The 17,562-nt window shown below is 42.6% G+C and overlaps 1 protein-coding gene across 1 annotated transcript in view; it reads right to left on the bottom strand.

The window, feature by feature from the left end:
* The window catches only part of DEPTOR (DEP domain containing MTOR interacting protein), a 136,639-nt gene that overhangs the window by 81,827 nt on the left and 37,250 nt on the right, over positions 1–17,562 (bottom strand). The window contains exons 2-3 of the mRNA XM_025922801.2: positions 11,832–12,010; positions 10,469–10,592 (exon numbers count right to left, since the gene is read on the bottom strand). Coding sequence (XP_025778586.2) covers positions 10,469–10,592; positions 11,832–12,010 — 303 coding nt within the window. The remainder of the gene's footprint in view (positions 1–10,468; positions 10,593–11,831; positions 12,011–17,562) is intronic.

Genomic DNA, 17,562 nt, shown 5'->3' on the forward strand with positions numbered 1-17,562 from the left:
AATTCTGACCATCACATCATACATGGTACACTCTCAGAGACAACAGAAAGAGCAAGTCAATTTTCCACTGACCGAGTGTGGGCAATTCTGCCTGCCTGTCCACTCAAGGAGATACAAGATCACTCATTTCAGTTCCCAGGTGGGTCTCCAGGGCTTATCAATCCAGGTCCCAGCAGGAAACTACAAGAATGTGTACATGGGTAGTGAAAGGTAGTTTATAATGAAAGAACTACTGATCTACGGGCAGGGTTAAAGGAAATGACAATGTAAAGTTCCCAGACTGGCAACAGCAGTGATCATTAACAACTCTCGGTCTGAGGATTCTAGAGGGAGGGAAGTTTCCAAAGCCTAAAAGAGATGTGGGAAAGGACAGGGCTGCCTGACATCAGCTGGAGCCTCCAATGGTGGGGAGGGAACAGAGAAATAAAATCCTGACCTCACGCTCCTCCCTCCCACTTACTTCCTGCTCATGCCTCCCACTGACTGAGGCAATGGCAATGCAGCCTAGTAATGCAGTCAGTCCCTGTAGGTCAGTCTCTGGGGAACACGGAGGGCTGGGAATGGGGAGAGAATGGATCTGGAGGACGAACAGAAATGTCTCACATACAAGGTGGACATCTCAGCATGCTGGATGCAATTCTAGTGTAGAGAGGTAATCCGGGGTAACACAAGGATACTTTGGACTATATGCATTTTGACACCCTGCATTAGATGAGGCTCTGCTGGGCTTTACCTCAGTCTGCACAACAAATCCGTGAATTATGCATTTTCCTGCAATTTTAGAGATGAAAAACAGGCTCAGAAAGGTTGCATGTTTTGATGAGAGACAGGAGAAGAGCTCTGGCACATGCTTCCCCAACTCTAGAAATCTCAAATGGCTCTTTCATTTTACCAGTTGAAAAGTAACAACAGAGACGGATTGGTAAAGTGAATGTTACAACGACAAGGTTCGCCACCCAGCAGTTCCGCGGGATCAGGAAAACATGGCAGAAATAACCAGCACAGTCAACCTCCACCATCAGTGAACCCAGTCTGCCGTTGAAGCAGCAATGTGTTTACCTTTAAATCAGCTCTAAATGACACCTAGAGCTAGAAATCTGTAGATGACAAGCTAGGGCTGATGGCTTCTGACAGGCACAGCTGGCTTGCTGCCTGTTCCGCATGTTAACAAAGCTTGAATATTACTGCCATACGTTATATGGGGATAGCATTGCCAAGAAACAGTAAGGGGAATGTGATTTCCAAGACCAGACCCAAAGATGTTTCTCAGCCCCATTTAAAAATCTGTTCAGCTGCATACTGTTTACTATCATCTAGTGGCGTTCATTATCGCTACCGCCCTGGCTTGAAGTTACAGAAATTTTGCAAAGTGGAAACTGCAGACGGAAAAGCAGTTACGATCACGGGCTCTGGAGCTGGAAACCCAGGTTGGGATGGTCCCCATGCTTTCTGGTAGTTCACCTTGGTGAACTTGGTGAAGTGCTCGGTATCCAGTTCATCGTTATCGTCCGAACCTCCAGGGCATACACCACTGTCTCTCCAATTCCTCTGGTCAACATCTGGCCCTCACAGCATGGATGTCACCTTGCTCTGTCATTCTTGTGCTTGCTGGTACTCTACGTTAAGCCTGATGCTTCCGGCCCACCTCCCACCAGCTTTTTTAGTGATTTACAATATTGTAACTTATCTTATCTACTTTATAATTGTGGTCAATAAACATAATATTTTACCATTTTAGCCATTTTTAGGATATAGCTTAGTAGCATTAAGTACATTCACCTGACTATGCAATCATCATCACCATCCATCTTGAGAACGTTTTCATCTTCCCAAAGCAAAACTCTATATCCACTAAATAATAACTCCCTGTTCCTTCTTCCCCCTGGTCCTCGGCAACCTACTTTTTGTCTTTATGAATTTGCCTACTCTAGGGACCTCACATAAGTTGGATAATACAACATTTGTCCATTTATGACTGGCTTATTAGCATGATGCTGTCATCCACGTTGTGGCACGTGTCAGAATATCCTCCCTTTTTAAAGTTTACTTATTTTATTTATTTATCTCTACACCCAACATGGGCTCAAACTCACGACCCTGAGATCAAGAACCAGTGTTCTTCTGACTGAGCCAGCCAGGTGCCTCAGAATCTCCTTCCTTTTTAAAGCTAAATAATATTCCATTGTACATATGTACCACATTTTGTTTATCTATTCATCCATCAATGGACATTGGTTACATTGACCTTTTGGTTAATGTAAATAATGTTGCTATGAATAGGGTTGTACAAATATGTGGTCAAGTCCCTGATTTCAATTACTTTGGGTACATATGCAAAAGTGGAATTGCTGGATCATATGGTAATATTACGTTTAATTTTTGAGGACCCCCCCCATACCATTTTTCATAGTGGCTACACCATTCCCACCAGCAATGCACAAGGGTTCATCTCCCCCACATCCTCACCAACACTGTTACTTATTATTTGTTGTTTGTTTTTGTGATCACCACCCCGATGAGTATGAAGTGACCACATCATCACTTTTTGTGTTTCCAATGGATCTGTGTTCCCAGATGCATTTCACTACCCCTACTTCCCAGTCTTGGGGCATAACCAAAAGTATAGATCCTGGCTAGTTCTGTTCCCAGAGAACAGGCATGAGCTCAGCTACATGACCAAACTGGCCATGAGGTTGGCTCCTAGATGGCCCTTCTCTGGCAGGCTGAAGCTGCAAGCTGTAAAAAAATTAGAAAACCAACAAAATTAGGTGAACCAGGGCTGGATGTTTTCAACATACATACACACTCTTTTCCATACTTTACACTTAGAACTTATAAGGGAGTGTTTAGACAGAGAAAATGTTTGAAAATAACTGCAGTATAAAATTTTTGCAGATATTGAAAATGATAAAACAATGAGTTTGTTTTATATAGTCTCTCCAGTCCAAGGTCCCTGACAGGCAAATTATTAAACATTTTAATAACCCGTCAGGTGAAGCCCACAATTTTGCATGGCCTGTTATATAGAAACTTTTTTTAAAAAGAAAGGAAAGAGGGGCGCCTGGGTGGCTTGGTCAGTTAAGCGTCTGGTTCTTGGTTTGGGCTCAGATCATGATCTCATGGTTTGTGGAATCGAGCCCCACGTGGGGCTCTGCACTGACAGCGCAGAGACTTCTTGGGATTCTCTCTCTCCCTCTCTCTCTCTCTCTCTGCCCCTCCTTGGCTTACGTGCGCTCTCTCTCAAAATAAATAAATAAACATTAAAAAATAAATAAATGAAAAGAAAGAATAGATGGTTAGGAGCACCTAACAAGGATGCAGTTCTAGATCAAAAGTTTCCCATGACTCCACATAGAGCTGCACATATAATAAAACCCCTTACATTTCTAAAATTGTTGTTAAACACCCTGTGAGAAGACTTTAAAGACAAAGTCCTTTAAAAATAGCATCATTTTAAAACTTTTTAAAGCAGTAATCTCTTTTTTCAAGTAAAATTTTACAGAAAATCCCTTTTTTAAAAATTTCATGTTTGTAACACAACATATACTTACAAACGTTAAGTAATGAAACCTATATGGTAGCTTTGATTACCATACACACAAAAATACAAAAATAAGAGAAGTGGTGATATTTATTGCTCCCTCAAGAATCAGCTACAAAATCCAATTAATTTGTGCATTTTGTTTCAGTTGCCAGGGTATAATTCTCCGTGGATTGTGCACATCTCCTCATATCTTGCAAGCAGAAGCACTGACAGCCCATGTTCTAAACTATCTTTTCAATGTTTGCCTAATGAGCAGACTTGGAAGATAGTGTCTCTCTCTGAAGCAAAAGGGCAGACTGGTTTACTGTCCTGCATAATAAAGATAATGTCTCCCTCTGTGCTAGAGAGCAGTTTGCTTTAAGACTATTACAAAAAATTCAGGTTCCTCATGCTTTCGATCCTCTTCTGTAACCCAACCCTGGCAGGTGTCATCTGGCACCCATTGTGCTCTGCTATAGGAACCAAAGCTTGCAGAACTCATTCCAGAAGATGACGATACTCTGGTTATTACTATTGCTGAGAGTAACAAACTGTCCTTTGTCTCTGACCCAGGGGTCTCCTGTCTTCTGCCGGCATCCAGGAAGTGATGGCACGCAAACTTGTTAGCTTGCAAATAAAATAAAATCTCAAGATTCTTAACAGTTCTTGACATTAGTTATACAGCATGGAAATCATTCCTTGTCACTCACACAAGCAGTTGGGAAAGGAAACAACTTTTAACCTACTTACATTGCAATCTTAGGACACTCTTCAAATAAACCAAGAAGACAGGAAATGTTCACTCCAAGACTGTATGAATCACTATCAAACTGAGCAGCACATGTAAACTGTGAAAATGTAATACATAGCCTATTAGGAAGTATTTTTATTAAAGTTTGCAAAATAATTAAAATGCATTTTGAACACAAAATTGGAATCAATTCATAGGACTCAGTATCTCAGTTTGAAAAGCACTTCTATCCCAGAAATGGAACAAGATGGAGTCAAAAGCTTAAAAACTTTTAAAGACTTTTTTTTTTCCTCCAGCTCCATGCTTTAGGGTTACATCAGTCATTACACCTCTCTCTAGCTCATCTTCCTCATCTCTACAGTGGGATTAATTGTGTAATAACTCCCAGCATTGGGCAGGGGGCCAAATATGATAATGCGTAAGATGCTTTTTAAACCCTAAAGAGGCAAGACAAGGTGAACCTCTGGCTAGTGTTGTTTGCCATTAAAAGCAAGTTCTCTGTGGCGCTTTCATGGAACAAGTTCAGCAGCTCACAGCGATCATAGCACGCGGAGTCCTTTGTTCATTCAATAAATATTTATTGTGCCAGGCACTGGGAGGGAACAGGAAAAAGATCCCAGGGGCACATGGGAGAGAAAGTTCTGATAAGATAAAACACACAAAAGGGCTTTTCCCCTTTGGGTACAGTTTCTCCCTTATATTTCCCTTCAGTCCTATGGAGGAGAGAATATAAAGGAAGCCGTGGGACTTCAACAGAGATCTAATGGCATGCAGGCACTGTAAACCAGTTCTTCACTCAGGTTTATACTCCTAAGCAAACTAAATAGACCATGAGTGGCTGGAGAGAGAAATTCCTGCTGCTGAACAGACCAAAGGCCCTTTAGGTGAAAAACTAAACTAATGTCTTTACGAACCAGACCTAGAAGGGACCTACCTCCATGTTAAGACTGAGGTTAAATTAGAATTGAGAAGTCTCCTCTAGGTCTCAAGATGAAAATCAGGGTTAGTTTAAAATGTGCATTTAGGAGCGCCTAGGTGGCTCAGTTGGTTGAGCTTCTTACTCTTGATTTCGGTTCAGGTCATGATCCCAGGGTCATGGGATCAAGCCCTGTGTTGGGCTCTGTGCTGAGTGTGGAGCCTGCTTAAGATTCCCTCTCTTTCTCTCTCTCTCTCTCTCTCTCTCTCTCTCTCCTTACCCTTCTCCCCTGCTCATGCTCTAAGATAAAAAAAAAATTAGTTTTTAAAATGCACATTTCAAATATTGGTTTTAGTAAGGAAAGTCCAGATTGTACCTCGAACTTATATTCTCTTTTATAGCTAACTCTATTTATCAATATATAGAGAGAACACTTGATAATCCTGAGTTCACCTTTTTCCTTAAAGAGATCTATTTTGCTAACTGCTAGATGATAATCAATCTTCGTCGTTTGGAATATGCACCTGAAATATCTTCTGCCACGTGAAGGCTGAGTACACAGACCCACCGTTGTTCTTTTAAGTCACAGGTATTTCTATCCTGATGATGCAGGTTTCATATGAAAACTAAAAATTGCACTATTTGGGACAACGTGAGTTTTGTTCATGCATTGCATGTCTGAGGTATCTGGGCCCATGCAAAATTAAGTGGGAAACGGTATGCCCCTCCTGGAGACGGCGTGCCCTATCCTATGCACCTTCAGTCCATAGTGAAGGTCTGATGAACGCCTGTTGATGGAAGTGCAGTGGGACCTGAATGTTCTCAGATGAATTGCTCAAAATGACAAATTCTGGGCATTGATCCAGGGGCACACATCCTCCTCACACCTCTGTCCAGCTGGCAGCAGTAGATGGTCAGCAAGATACGCTCATACCCTGAGGTAGGCCCTGACCTGTGTGCTCATACATCATGTTAGTTCATTTAAGCCCCACAAGAAGTCTACGAGGTCAATACAATCAATATTTCCATATACCAGGACAGCAACGGCAGGCACAGAGAGGTGAAGCCACTTGCCAACAAGGCACAGAGCCAGGATCCACACCCAGGCAGCCTGGCTCCCGGCTCTTAACTTCTAGGCTAGGCTAAATCTTAAAAGAATATGATAATAAGAATAGATACCGTTCATTTATATACTGATTTACTACTCTAATAGCAGCTGCTAACATTTCTTGGGCTCTCACTCTGTGCCTAGCACTGTGTTCAGCAATGCACAGATTGTAAATTCCTCCCAACAGCCTTTCCAAGTGGGTCTCAGCCTTGCCTCCATTTATGACCACAGATCAGAGAGTTTCAGCAGCCTGCTCAAGGTCGCAGAGCAAGCTAGTCGGAGGCCAGGACTGGAGAGCAGGGCTGGGTGACTCCGAAAACCCACACCCACTGTCACTCACTATGCAGAGGACTCTGGTCACCAGCTCTCCCATAACCTTCCTCATGGTGGGACACCCTGAAAAGGCCAGCTTTTGCCCCTTAACTGGTGTTCGTTTGAGTACCTCTGAGTTGAATTAACTGGAGCAAGATGGATACTAAGAGGTAGCAGAGTCACTGTGAGTTTTGAAACACAGCTGTGTCCTACAAAATAGCATACTGAGAAACGTCTCTATGGATAGGAAATCAAGGTGCCCAGAAATCAGCCCGGTTCACCAAAACCCCAGGCAGAAACCACCCAGTTTCACAACGTTCTATTAATAATCCAGAACAAGCAAGCAAGAGGAGGGCAAAAAGGATGTACTGACAACACAGCCAGCCCCCTCCAGAGCTGGTGGGAGTGTGTGGAGAGCAGCGGCCTGTGCACCTGCTGCCTGGGTTCAGGTGTCCCTCTTGAGCCATATCGCCATCACACAGAAATGATTTTATTGCCTCAGGTCCCAAATGCTCCTCCCGAAAACCAGGGTGATAATGTAATGTCCCATTTAATTTATATTGTATTTTATATTATTATTTACTACGCTATTATTTCTATTATTATTTACTATTCTCTTATTACTCCATTAAGAGAGTTCAAATAAAAGAATCTAGTAGAAGTGTTTTGAAGAGCTTAATTTACAAATAAAAGATGTTTCTATCACACTTTTAGCATACCATGTAGATTCATCTCTTTTTTGGGGGTGCCTGGCAGGCTCAGTCAGTGACTGTGGGACTCTTGGTCTCAGGGTTGTGGGTTAGAGCCCCATGTTGGGTGTAGAGATTACTTAAAAATAAATTCTTTAAGGGGCACCTGGGTGGCTCGGTCGGTTAAGCGTCCGACTTTGGCTCAGGTCATGATCTCACGCTTAGTGAGTTCGAGTCCCAAGCTGGGCTCTGTGCTGACAGCTCAGAGCCTGGAGCCTGCTTCAGGTTCTGTGTCTCCCTCTCTCTGTCCCTCCCCTGCTCACACCCTCTCTCTGTCTCTCAAAAAAATGAATGAATGTTAAAAAAATTTTTTCTTAATAAATTCTTTAAAAAAATGTATCTCTTTTTTTTCTTACAATACTGTTTACTATATTCCCTGTGTTCTTTAGTCCCTAAATCTATAGGTAGATTTGTGTTGAAGGAAAATTGCTTTACTCTTCTTTTCCAATGTCTGCTTAGAATTATTTCAGTTACTTTTTACAGAAACTTCCATACCCAGATATTTACAAACTCCATGTTATATTTTACTATAAACTACATTTTGAAGGAAACATTGATTTCATTAATTTAATTTCCACAAATAATGATGATACATCTTTCCTAATAAAAATGTTTTCTAAAATTTTGAAGAAAACACTGATTTCATTAATTTAATTTCCGTAAGTGATAAATAATGATACATCTTTCCTAATAATAAAAATGTTTTCTAAAATTTATTAACAACCTAGTAGCAATAAGTTTGGGCTGTGGGCTCCTAGGTTCGAATCCCAGATGTTTTTACTAGTGAAGGGACCTTGAGTAAGAGCTTGAATCTCTCCCTACCACATTTTCCTCGTCCATAAAATGGATACAATTCTTCTAAATCAGGTTCATTATGATAATAAAAAAATGGACTAGTCAGGATGTCTGATACATAGTTATCAACCAACAAATATTATCAATTGTTATTATTTTAAAAGGCAAAGAAAAAAAAGGAACATATATTTTGCAAGGCCTTCTTTCATAAATGTTAGAGATATCCTAAACAAGTATTCTGGCTTTTAAAAATACAGGAAAAAAAACTTCAATAGTAAAATAAATAAAATCCTTGAAGAGGTGAGCTGTGCACAAAACTATTTACTTCTTCACACTATTTTTTAAAGTACCCAAAACTTACAAAAGAATATACATGCTGACATTCATAGAAAAGATATCCAGGGAAACATGAGAAATACAATAAAAATGATTAAAGGTACGGTAAACAAAACTGATCATGTAGGTACACTGAGCCATCAATTCCAAAGGCCCTAAAGGTTGTTCCATGTATGTTCCAGCAACCAACAATAGGGGCCAAGACTGAGAGGCAGCAGCTAGTTCACGCAAGGTTAAGTACTGATTAAATTACTTTTCCTAGCATCAGCACCTGGGTGGCTCATTTGGGTAAGTGGACTTCGGCTCAGGTCATGATCTTATGTTTCCTGAGTTTGAGCCCCACCTCAGGCTCTGTGCTGACAGCTCAGAGCCTGGAGCCTACTTCGAATTCTGTAACTCCCTCTCTCTACCCCTCCCCTGCTTGCACTCTGTCTCTCTCTCTTAAAAATAAACATTTTTTTTAATTAAAAATAAATAAATAAACAACTTTTCCTATTACTAATTTCACGAGCATTTTGAGGAATAAATTTACTGGGAAAGTGAGATACTGAACACTAATTGCACACAGAAAAAAGGATATAGCAATACTGATCCGTGGAAATGACATGTTTTTGACAACATAGAATCTTACATTTTGAAAGGACCATCATAGTGATCAAATTACTTACCACCTGCTAGAATTTTCCGAAATGAGCTAAGAAAGTAAAAGAAAACAGCAACAACACATATACATATACTCAGATGTACAAACAAAGGTGCTAATGGATCCCTTCCATTCAAGTTCATGTGAGTCCAGGAGATGAGGGGTTTTGTATACCTCCGTATAGAAAGCAAGAGACGAGAGAAGTAGCACACATGGGGCATGTGTTGGACAATACCAGCACCAGAAACAGGTGAACAGAACTGGGATGGAGGCAGAACACAGGAGAGACAGACTCCAGGGTGGCCATCGCTGTCAGGCTAATATCTGAAACGACTGTCATCTCTGGGGCCTGACACACCGAGCTACTGAGCTAAATATTTAAGTAATTGACACAATTTATTCTAATTCCCACAATAGCACTAAACACCTAGGAGGTAGGTGCCATCACCACTCCTATGTCATAAAAGAGGAGGTTTACAGAGGTAAGGTGACAGGGCTAGAATCAAACTCGTCTGGCTCCTAGCCATCATGCTGCTTGATCGGACCCCCCTGACCTACCTCCCCATGCACCAACCCACCCATCACAGAGTAGGCTCTTTTGTGCGATAAATACATATTTCCAACTCCCTCAAGCCTTGAAAGGCAGCCAGAGTTAAGGAGGTAGTGTCTGCTCTAATGGCTGCCCTGGAAAAAAAAAACCAAAACAAAACAAGGCAGGATGGAAAAGGGACCACGGGAACAGCGGATCTGCCCAGACACGGACTGGACTGCCAGGGAGATCTGAGATCCAGCCTCTGAATCCTCCTGACTACAATGCATTCCCCTCTTCAAAGAGCTGAGAGATTATTCCTCTTACACCATCCTGCCTCCTGAAGTCCTCTCACGACTCATCTCTTAACCTGAACTTGAACTTCCCCTGTAATTGACACTGCTTCTCCAGCCATTGACAAGATCGAACCTCCAAGTTACACAACGGTGTTCAAAAGAGAAAACAGGCAACTGCATGACTTGAGGGCAAAGAGCGAGCTGCAACTTTGCGGGGTTTGTTTGTTTTTTTTTTATGTTGGAATTTTGTCACATCGACTTACACGTAGAAAATAAGTATTTAAATATTTTATATTTAAATAAAATCTTTATTAAGAATCTTATGAAATCAACTTCATCCCTGGCAAAGAGAAAAGCAAATGAGTGATGGAGTCTTCCCATATTAAAGGGAACAGTTATGTAACCATCTCGCGTGAAGAGCCAGGCTGAAGTCAGAATGATAAAAGCCCGAAATAGCCCTGCTTCTCTCCACAAGTTAAGATCACATGGGGGATTCCACGAGCAACATACTTCTCGTACAGCCTCTGTCCTCTCATGAAGGCCTTCACTTCATTGTCCAGCGGGAAGGTGCCGTCATCCTTCCGAAAGCGGTAGAAGAGTTTGACGTCCTTGAATTCCTTATGTTCATCACACACTGAAACACAATATACACAGAGAGGCCCATAAGAAAAAAACAAAACAAAACTCATTTAATTCCTCACATGCAGTGAGATGCTAATTAAGACTTGTTTCACTGCCTCATTTCTCAAGCACACTCCTCTATGATTTAATACAGGTATTTAACACAGTACCTGGAATAGAGTGAGTACTATCACCATCACCATCACCTCATTGTCTAGTAAAAGGTCACAAAATTCAATTCATCATTCATTCCACAAACTCTTCTTGAGCACAATGGGGGAGGTATCAGCCTCAAAGAATGTGAAGGCTAGTGAAATAAAGAGCAATGTCAGCATGTAATAAAAATATGGTACAACATGGGGCGCCTGGGTGGCTCGGTCGGTTGAGCGTCCAACTTCGGCTCAGGTCATGATGTCGCAGTCTGTGGGTTCGAGCCCCGTGTCGGGCTCTGTGCTGACAGCTCAGAGCCTAGAGCCTGTTCCGGATTCTGTCTCCCTTTCTCTCTGCCCCTCCCCTGCTCACACTACGTCTCTGTCTCTCTCAAAAATAAATACACATTAAAAATATATATATACGGTACAACAGGGCAATGAAAGAGGTGAGGCGATACTGAAGTGACAGACCAAAGAACCCCCGTCGCCTAGCTGCAAAGAATGGACACTTCTCTGAAGAGCTCGCATGTAGTTAGAGACCTGAAGATTGGATAGAAAATGGGCAAAGTGAAGAGAAAGGGCATTCCAGCCCAAGAGAACATCAACATATGAAAGGTCTTGGTCAGTTTGAGAGATTTCAAGGAGACATGTTCATGAATGTTCGTAGAGATGTCGAGAGTAACAGCAAAAATTTGGAAACCCCTTAAATGTCCATCAGCAGGAGAACGGGTAAAGGCACAAAGGCATAATTATACATGGTATACGCAGCAGTGAAAATGAGCAAACATGGATGAATCTCACAAACAGCATGTTAATCAAGTTGTACAAGAATAATCATGCATTTTTATAATGATTTAAAGCACTTGCAACAGTATGATACTTTGCTAAGAGATGCATCTACAGAAAGGAAAAAGTATGAAGCAGTAAATGGAAATAAGCCCAAATGCCTCTTGGAGGAAAGAAGGGAATGCCACCAGCGAGAGGTGCACAGGAGACCAAGTGTTTTATCTCTTAAATGGGTAGGTTTGTATCTGGAATAGAAGACGCAGGCCGTGTCTTCCTCCCAAGCTACCTTGACGGTCGGTGGCCACCTCACTCACCGTGATGAATGATGCCCCGGTCTGCTAACTTCTGCATGAGTTTGATTGCTGTCTCTCTGTCAGAAGCCTCTTTGTGCTCAATCAGCCAGTCAATCAGTTCTTTGGCAACAAAGCAGTTTGGGTAGGTTTTGAGATGATGTCGCCTATCTTTAATAACCTTTTCTTCATGCAGCCTGAGCCTGGAAAGAAAGTTTGGCAATCACTTTAGGAATTTTAATGACAACACAGATCAGTCAGCCGATTGCAGAGCTCAGTAACAAGTGGAAGCTCTAAATGCATTCGAGTGCCGTTCACATCCCTGTATGTCAGTGGGGGAGGGGGCGGGGATGTTCTACACGGTCAGGGCCCAGAGGCCCCAGACAGTGATTGCACCCCCAGATCTAGAGATGATGCAAGCAAATGGAGGGGAAAACAACCATGGACAAGCTAGAGCTCTCCTGCCAGCCTGGAAACCGAGAAAAGCTTTCTCACCCCTGCTCTGTCTCACTGCCTTCTCTTTATTCCTCCACCAGTGGGCTTATGGCTTCGACCAAACAGCAAACAAAAACTCTAGAAACTTGCTGAAACCAGGTACTTCCTCTTCATCACAGATTGCTCAAGGTCACCACGTCTGCATTCGTTCACGTACGTAACAAATGAGTGTTCCAACCTCTGCTACTATGCACTTCCAGGAATCAGAGACCTATGTGGGAAAGTGCACAGGGATCCTGGCCTTCACCTGTCCCGCTTTCTACAGGGGCAATAGCTTATCCTTATGTGACGCTTACCAGGTTCCAGATGCTTATCTGAGCACTTTCCACAGATGCACTAGTGTCTGCAACAACCTCATCAGAAGTTATTATTACCATCTCCTTTTTTTTTTCTTTTTTTTTTACAGCAGAGAGAACTGAGGCCCCAGAGAGATTGAGTGACTTGCCACACAGCTAAAAAGTGATGAAAATTAGATTTGAACCTGTTGGTCTCCCTTCAGAGTCCAACTTCCCAAGTGTCACATCCTGCTGATTTTAGCCAGGGAGGGATAAACAAAAAATCCAGGAGAGATAGATTAAAGCTGTTGGACAAACACAATTTATTTACAGGCTGATGGATTAGTGTGGAGAAAAGTGGTTGACACAGAACCTTCCCTTACTCCCTTCAGAACTCAGTGGCTTTATTCCAAAAGAGTCTTTTTTTTAATGTTTATTTAATTTAGATGGGGCGCCTGGGTGGCTTGGTTGGTTAAGCGTCCGACTTCAGATCTCACGGTCCGTGAGTTTGAGCCCCGCATCGGGCTTTGTGCTGACAGCTCAAAGCGGAGGCTGTTTCGGATTCTGTGTCTCCCTCTCTCTGCCCCTCCCCCGTTCATGCTCTGTCTCTCTCTGTCTCAAAAATAAATAAAGGTTAAAAAAAAATTTAATTGGGGGGGGGCAGAGAGAGGGGGAGACAGAATCCGAAGCAGGGTCTATGCTCTGAGTTGTCAGCACAGAGCCCAATGCAGGGCTCGAACCCACGAACCGTGAGATCATGACCTGAGCCAAAGTCAGATGCTCAACCGACTGAGCCACCCCGGTGCCCCTTCAAAGGAGTCTTAAACCTGCCTTTAAAAAAGAAAAAGAATTTCTTCCATTTGTTTTTCCTTCTCTTATCATCCTTGCATTTACTTTTTAATTCTTGAGTTGGGCGAAACACAAGATCAGTTTTCTTCCTGTTTCACCCCCATCATCCTATGCCCCTAACCTCATTTTCTCAACTGCCACATGAGTAAATCGCACAATAACTGTATGAGCTTGGCAAGTGGCTTAATGTCTCTTTCTTCCTCTGTAAAATGAAGGCAGTTATGCTCAGCCTATCCTTGGCCACGTTGAGACTGGGCGACATAATGTCTATTAAGTACCAGCACCCAGCATAGTGCCTGGCACAGAACAGGTCCTGACCTCCTTTCTTCTACTCCCTAAGGAAAAAAGTAGATGATACTCTTGCCTGCTTTTTGAACAGAGCTCACCTAATGAAATTTAACGGGTTTTGATACCCCAGGGGTTATAGTATACGTTGGGAGAACTCTGAGGCTTAGATCTCTTTCTTGCTAGACCACTGTTCTAGGCTGAAGTATGTTCCCTTAAAATTCGTATGTTGAGGCCCTAAACCCCAGTACTTCAGAATATGACTATATTTGGAGATGGGGCTCTTTTAAAAGGCAATTAAATTAGGGGCACCTGTGTAGCTCAGTCGGTTAAGCATCTGACTTTGGCTCAGGTCATGATCTCGCAGGTTGCGAGTTCCAGCCCCATGTCGGGCTCTGTGCTGACAGCTCAGAGCCTGGAGCCTGCTTCAGATTCTGTCTCCCTCCCTCCCTGTCCCTACCCCTCTCACACTCTCTGTCTCTCCCTCTCAAAAATAAATAAAGAAAATTTAAAAAAAAATGTTTTAAGGTAATTAAATTAGGGGCACCTGGGTGACTCAGTCCATTAAGGGTCCAACTTCGGCTCAGGTCATGATCTCATGGTTCATGAGTTCAAGCCCCATGTCGGGCTCTGCACTGACAGCTCAGAGCCTGGAGCCTGCTTTGGATTTTGTGTTTCCCCCACTCATGCGGTCTCTCTCTGTCTCAAAAATAAACATTAAAAATAAAATAAAAGGTAATTAAAACAAAGTCATGAGGGTGGCCCTAATATCATGACTAGCATCCTCATAAAAAGAGGAAATTAGGAGTCGCTCATGTAGAGAGGAAACCATGTGAAGATACACAGAGAAGGTGGCAACCTCCAAGCCAAGGAGTGAGACTTCAGAAAAGCCAGCCCTGCCAGCACCTGGATCTCAGATTTCTAGCCCCCGTACATTTCTGTTGTTTAAGCTGCTCAGTCTGTGATTCCCTGTAATGGTGGCCTAAGCTAAGACAACCACAAAGTACTTAAGACCGGAGGCACCTGAGTGGTCCGGAAATGAAGTGCTCAGCTGGGACATCAGCACGGAGAAGGGAGAGGAGGAGAGAAATGAGGGTCCTAACTCCTGTAAGCTGAACAGAAAGAAAAAAACCAGGGCACCTGGGTGGCTCAGGCAGTTAACTGTCTGACTTCGGCTCAGGTCACGATCTTGTGGTTCTTGAGATCGGGCCCCACATCAGGCTCTGCACTGATGGCGCAAAGCCTGCCTGGGATTCTCTCTCTCCCTCTCTCTCTGCCCCTCCCCACTTGCTCTCTCTCAAAATAAATTACAAAAAAAAAAAAAACATTTTAATTGAGCTCCTACTATATGCTCCATATTATACTAAACATTTTCACATATGCTCATTTTTTAAGTGTTTTATTTATTCTTGAGAGAGAGAGAGAGAGAGAGAGACAGAGCACAAGCAGGGGAGGGGCAGAGAGAGAGGGAGACACAGAATCCGAAGCAGGCTCCAGGCTCTGAGCTGTCAGCACAGAGCCCGATGCGGGGCTCGAACTCACGAACTGTGAGATCATGACCCGAGCTGAAGTCGGACACTTAACCGAGTGAGCCACCCAGGCGCCCCGACACATATGCTAATTTAACTTCTACGGCCTGAACGTTGCATGCTCCCCAAGTTCGTATATCAAAATCCTAAACCTCAAAATGTCAGTTACGGGGGCAGTCAGAAACAAGACTAGGAATATGAACACTAGGCTCTCGTCCTGACACCACCAGTAATTCCAGACGATTACACTTCCGAGCACCAGAATCTTCACTGGGAAAATGGGGACAATTATATCCATGATGATTACTTCATCACACAGTTACAAAGTTCATTAACAAAGATAAGGACAGCATTTGAGCCCTTACTATTTGTTAGGCACTGTTTTACCTGCTTTATTGGCCATCAATCCTCATGACAACCCTCTGACGCAGGTAATGCTAAAACCGCAATACCAACAGAGTTGTAATTATTGATAAAAAATAAATGAAGCTTAATAAAAAACATGTTCACATAGGGGTGCTAAAGCCTCACATGAATCCTTCTAATTAATTCAGTGGCAATGACACTGAGTAATTTGTTTAACATGCTCAAAGTGGCAGAATGTGAAACATTAATTCTTAGACACGATGTCTGTCAGGAATCCAAGGATAATGAAGACCAATTTATTTAGAAATTGAAATGTGGAACAAGCTACCATCTAATTTGGTGGAGGAGGAATTTGTTATGAGCCAAGAGAAGAGATTTAGCTCCTATAAACTTTCCAATTAAAAAAAATTATTAGGTAATATTTATCTTTAAATACTACAAAATAGAACCTTTTGGTTACTATACTTTCTTGAACCCTGAGAGTGGGGCTAATTCTCGAGCATTTTTGATTCCCGCCGATCCTCACCCTGCACAGAGGGGAGAAGCCCCTGCCTCTTCAGCTCTACCGGGGCCTGGTACATTTCCACGTTCAGAAACCTGAGCAGACAGATGATGGACGGGAAAGAACTCTGGATCCAGGAGATACTGATATTTTTAGACAGGTTACCGGGGTCAATAATCGTGCTACCATCTTTTTTTTTTTTTTAATTGTTTTTAACGTTTATTTATTTTTGAGACAGAGAGAGACAGAGCATGAACAGGGGAGGGGCAGAGAGAGAGGGAGACACAGAATCTGAAACAGGCTCCAGGCTCTGAGCCGTCAGCACAGAGCCCGACGCGGGGCTCCAACTCACGGACTGTGAGATCATGACCTGAGCCGAAGTCAGATGCTTAACTGACCAAGCCACCCAGGTGCCCCAACCATCTTTTTTTATTTCATAGCCAGAAATACAGAATTCTAAGAATGAGCATTAAGAATTATACATTCCAGGGGCGCCTAGGTGGCTCAGTCTGTTGAGCATCGACTCTTGATTTTGGCTCACATCATGATTTCAGGATCGTAAGATGGAGCCCCAGGTCAAGCTGAGTGTGGAACCTGTTTAAGATTCTCTCTCTCCCTCTGCTCCTTCCCTGCTTGTGCTCTCTGTCTAAAATAAAATTGTAAGACAAATTGTACATGCCAGAAAAACTACCCCAATAAAAAGATAAGAATTTTCACACTGCCAACACATAACCAAGTGTTTCCATGTAGCATTGTGGGCACGTAATGTTTGCTGAACAAATGAATGTCCAAGGACACTAACAGAAATGACGCCATTTTCAAAAAGGTAAGGAGGCTTCTCAAGTAACTTAATAGGAGTCCCACTCCACAACTTAGTAGTAAACATCTATTATTACAAAACTACGCTTTCAATTCCCGGGTAATCAATTTCCAAAGTTTTAATCCCTATTGTACATGTATGAGTGTTTTCCAAAAAAACATTTTCCTTTTACCTGAACTAAACTTTACCCCTTACAGGTTTTCACAACTTTTTTTTTTTTAATGTTTATTTATATTTGAGAGAGAGACAGACAGACAGAGCATGAGCAGGGGAGGGGCAGAGAGAGAGGGAGACACAGAATCTGAAGCAGGCTCCAGGCTCTGAGCTGTCAGCACAGAATCCCACATTGGCTCGAACTCATGAGTCGTGAGATCATGACCTGAGCTGAAGTCAAACGCTTGGCCCACTGAGCCACCCAGGTGCCCCTGGTTTTCACAACTTTTAATATGCTAATATGCATGGAGATCTCCAAAAACGGATTAGAGTAAGGAGTATTTCAAAGTCTTACGGAAAAATGAAAATTTTGAGTAGCTAAGCCTCTCACAGAATACAACGACTTCATAAAATGATGAGCAAGGGCCTAAAAGCCACATTTTTTAAGTAATCTCCATACCCAACATGGGGCTCAAATTCA

The sequence above is a fragment of the Puma concolor genome, chromosome F2, assembly GCF_028749965.1.
Source record: "Puma concolor isolate L17-30 chromosome F2, mPumCon1.1.hap2, whole genome shotgun sequence".
Lineage (NCBI taxonomy): Eukaryota > Metazoa > Chordata > Mammalia > Carnivora > Felidae > Puma > Puma concolor.